The 4684-nt window shown below is 37.7% G+C and overlaps 1 protein-coding gene across 1 annotated transcript; it reads left to right on the top strand.

Annotated features, from left to right (window-relative positions):
• The first annotated feature begins 670 nt into the window (after nucleotides 1-670).
• LOC131875421 (putative disease resistance protein At5g47280) lies at nucleotides 671-4426 on the top strand. Its single transcript, XM_059219636.1, has 5 exons — nucleotides 671-1415; nucleotides 1613-2019; nucleotides 2314-2669; nucleotides 2761-2975; nucleotides 3194-4426. The coding sequence occupies exons 1-5, from the start codon at nucleotides 794-796 to the stop codon at nucleotides 4006-4008; spliced, it is 2415 nt and encodes an 804-aa protein (XP_059075619.1). The 5' UTR covers nucleotides 671-793; the 3' UTR covers nucleotides 4009-4426.
• The last annotated feature ends 258 nt before the right edge of the window (nucleotides 4427-4684 follow it).

Below are 4684 nucleotides of genomic sequence, written 5' to 3'. Positions count from 1 at the left end.
TTACAAAGTCTCCAAGAAAATTCTAAGGCATCCATGTTCTAAGAAATAATGGGATGAGGTTTGTCTCGGTTCCCCTACATTGTTTAGAATGTTCGATTAATTTGTGGATATTATTCAATGTGATCTTTTTGGCATCACAAAGCAACTACGCCATCTTTGAGTGCACTGAAACGTGACAATGTCTATGCAACTTCCAAAATATTCATTTGACTGTATTTTGATTATCAATTAATTAATAAATATTAAGAAATGTACATTCTTATTAGTAAGAAATCTGACATGGAAAAAAATATTAAAGATAAATTAAAGAATAACTTCGATCCCATAAACTATTTAATCTTATGAAGATCAATAAAATCTTTCATTTCATTCAATGTAGCCACAAATAGTCTTTTCATTAGCAAGAATCCTTGGTGTTGTGCTGCTCACTTCTCGATACAAATTTGACACACAATATCTCATAAAGAAACTATTTATTCTCTTATCCGGTTAACATAAGTCAAATACTAGTCAAGTTCTCATTGACACAATTTAAGTACAAAACCAACGGCTATTTCCGCGGCAGGTAGCCGTTGAACGAGCATAATACCGTTGTCGATTTGCCGTTACCTTCGCACTAAGTGACACTCATGCCCCATAGCTTCTCAACAAGAGACAGCAATACATATCTACAAGTTTGAAATTTCGAGAGCTACTGAGTTCTTATATATTTTTGTGTAAATTCCTCGAGTTACCAAGTTCTTATATATTTTGTGAAATCTTTAACTGAATTTTTATATTAGCAATACAGAGAATGGAGAGTTTCAATAACAAGGTTGTGTGTACCAGAGCCGATGCCCTGCTAAAATCCCTTATCCCAGCTATCCAACAACTTTGTGTATCTGACCTGCAACTGCCCAAGGATCAGCAAAACCCTCCCATTCACCAGTTTGTAAGCACACTTATTAGGGGCGCAGAGCTGGTGAAATATTGTGAGAGCATTAGCGCTTTCAATGTATTTCGTAGGTGTAGCTATGCTTCACAGATACTCAAGCTAGAAGAGGAGATCGATGGGATCATGAACTCTATCCCAGCACACGTTGAGTCAGATGCTAGAAATCTTATGGCAGTCTTGAAAGATCTATACAAGGAATTAAAGCCTCCAGATTTAAGTCGTACACTGAATACCATGATTCAACAGCAAATGAGTTTAGGTAATCTGTGTCAAAGTACTGAAATGGAAGAGTCTAACAAATGCTCTTATCTTAGTAATGTTCCTGTGAAATCTCGGTTTTATGCGGGATTGGAGAAGCCTGTTGGGGATTTGAAGGAGCTTCTATTCCAAAGCGAGGTGTCTGTCGTTGGGGTGCATTGTATGGGGGGTGGTGGGAAAACGACTTTGGCCTTGGCTATTTGTAATGATCCCCATATCAAAGGTAAGATTTCTTAGTTAATGTTTTAATCTTTTATGGGGAAGCCACATTTTCTTTAGGTCCATATCATTGGAAATGGCTTTGCAGTACTAGAAAGGTTTTGATTAGACCAAAAATTATTTTTCTTCTTGATACTCTGTCCTAGGATTGAACAATTCTTTTACAGTGAAAAAATAATTGGTCTTTTCTGTGGACATCAGATTATTTTGAGAATGTACATTTCATCACAGTTTCGCAGTCCCCAAATCTTAAGGGAATTATAGAGACGATGTGGGAGAAGATTGTTGGAAGGAAGAAGCCCGAGTTTCAGAATGTAGAGGATGCACGCATCCAGCTGAATCAGCAGCTTTCTAGTCAATCTAAGCGAATTCTGATGATATTGGATGACGTCTGGTCCAGGGTTCATTTGAAGGAATTACTACTTGAAGCGCCAGGGTACAAGACTGTTATCACAACCAGAGACAGTTCTATCGTCCCACAAAACTCCTATACTGGACTGTATCAGTTGCCATTGCTGGGCCACGAGGATGCTCTCTCGCTGTTCTGCTTCTCGGCTTTTGGACAGACATCAATTCCAAGTAACGCAGATGTAAATCTAGTCATGGAGGTATAGTCTTTTCTTAACTAAAATAAAGAAATTGAATAAGTCCAAAGTTCCTTATCGAATTAAATAAGGCCTACAACAAAAGTAAAATGAATTATATGCTAATTTGTGTTTTTTCTTTAATGACCTGCAGTCATTGAATGTTCTAGTAGACTAGTATTCGAAAGAAGTCATTTAAATGATTCTGCAGTCGAAAGCAGTTAAATCACAAAAATATGGCTGAAATTGTATAATAGTTTCATCTTCCACAGAACTTTCTTTGGACATTAATAAAAATTTCAATATTTTGAATGGCAGGTGCAAGCTGAATGTAAGGGCTTACCCCTTGCTCTGAAGGTGATTGGGAGCTCTCTGAATGGGGAACCTCATGCGACCTGGTTGAATGCAAAGAATAAGCTATCCCTGGGGGAATCCATATCCAGTGATCACGAAGAAGGGCTTTTTAGATGCTTGGAAACCAGTATTAATTTCTTGGATGATGTTGGGAGGGAATGCTTCTTAGATTTGGCCTTATTTCCAGAGAACAAGAAAACCTGTGCTAATGCATTGCTGGACATTTGGGTTTATGTTCGGAAGCTGGAGTGGCAAGATGCCTTTATGATGATGTTGGAGTTTGCAAGGAAAAGTCTCTTGAATTTAGCCAGCACCCCAGGGTATTACCCTATCCTTCTTATATATATTAAATTTATTCCTATCATTTTCTTTTCTAAAACATTAGGCTGATATTGTGTGTTTAATTATTAGAAGCCAATCAACGATCTCTTATGCAAATGCCTCTGAGCTGTACTTTTCACAGCATGATGTAATGCGAGATTTGGCCATATATTTGGGAAGACAGGACAGTATAGTCCATAGGAAGAGATTATTCATGCCCAGGAAAGAGCTGAGCTTGCCAGGGGAGTGGGGGGAGATGCTTAATGATAGACCATTTAATGCTCAAGTTGTTTCTATTCACACAGGTAGGTTATTCCACCAAAAATATTCACACTTATTAGTGGCAAAGTGTACAGGCTATACTGAATATTAAAATGTTTTAGCCTTTGTTGTTTCTTCATCATGAATAATGATACTATTGTGATAGCAGTAACTTTGATATTCATTCTTTAAGTGAACTTCTAGGATCCCTGGCCGCTTAAAATGTTCTAATTCAATTGCATGTGTGATTGATCTTATGCAGGCTCTATGGTGGAGAATCAATGTTGTAAGATGGATTTTCCAGAGGCAGAGGTTCTGGTGTTACACTTCTCTGCGAGCAAGTACTTTCTACCACCAGTTAAAACAATGAAAAAACTAAAATTTGTAATGTTGTGTAATTTGAAGTCGAAGAGGGCCACAGTAGAAGGTTTAGATGCGTTATCTTCACTCACTGAGCTCAGGAGTGTTCGCTTGGAGAAGTTAGATGCACCCACTGTTTTAGAACAGATTAAAGCAATACAAAAACTAGAAAAACTATCTCTAAGCCTTTGTCAAGGGTTTGGAAATATTTCCACATTCAGCAACACCAACCTACAAGAGTTTAACCTCGACCACTGCAGTGATTTGGATGAATGGCCCGCAGACATTTGTTGTATGCCCTCTGCTCAGATATGGTCTATTACTAACTGCCATCTAGTTGAAAAGTTACCATGTGATCTCGGAAACCTGAGCTCTCTAAGAATGCTGAGACTATCAGCATTACCAGGCGTGAAAGAGATTCCGGCATCAATTGGAAAACTTGGGCAGCTGGAATTTCTAGACATTTCACTGTGTGAGGGCTTGAAAGAGCTTCCAGAGGAAATAGGTCAACTCAAGCAATTGAAAATTTTTGATATGAGAGAGTGTTCTCGCTTGAGGAGGTTGCCTAGAAGTGTTTGTGAACTAAGCTCTCTGAAACTTGTCATCTGTGATGAAAAGATTGGGCACCTGTGGTTGCAAGTTAAGGCCTCTTTTATCCCTGATCTTAGAGTTGAAATCGTGGAACCGCAATTTACTTTGGATTGGCTTGATGATTGACCTTTGGTTGCCAGTTAAGGCATTATTTATTCCTTATCTTAGAGTTGAAATCGTGGAACCGCAATTTACTTTGGATTGGCTTATCAATTTCACAAAGCAGAAGTTCCAAGCAGGTTCACGACCTTGTAAGTAAATCACTATGGTCTCTTTATCCGTCCCTGTATATATAGCATACTGCAGTTTTCACTTATGCTAAATCAACCATGTAAATTTGTAATGTTATATCTTTAGAAACAGTCTCCCTGTATCAGCAATTTATTTGGGTCATCTTTGGTTGAGGGTGAAACTGTATGTAAGAGAGTAAGGTATATTTTGGTCTTGTAATTTTTAATATGTCGAAGTTTTAGCTTGTAATGTCTATGTCAAAGTATAGTGGGGGCATTCTTTCGTTGAAGGGGAATAAAATTCTTTGGTTGAAGGGGAACTGTAGGAAAGATATCTAGGTATATATTGTTGTAGTAATCTTTCAGTACCCATAGTTTATTTGGGGACATTCTTTGGTTGAGGGGGACAACTAAATGAAATAGTTTGTAATGTATGTCCATATAATTTAATGTTTATGTCGAAGTTTTAACTTCAAAAACAGATGCGTGTCCAAATTTTAACTTGGAAATAGATAGCTTTTTAATTTTCCAATTTTTTTGGGGCATTCTTTGGTTGAAGGGAAATTGCATGA

Source organism: Cryptomeria japonica, chromosome 4, assembly GCF_030272615.1.
Source record: "Cryptomeria japonica chromosome 4, Sugi_1.0, whole genome shotgun sequence".
In the NCBI taxonomy this organism is placed as follows: Eukaryota; Viridiplantae; Streptophyta; class Pinopsida; order Cupressales; family Cupressaceae; genus Cryptomeria; species Cryptomeria japonica.
The sequence above is the reverse complement of the archived record's forward strand: the minus strand, read 5'-3'. Positions and strand labels throughout refer to the sequence as shown.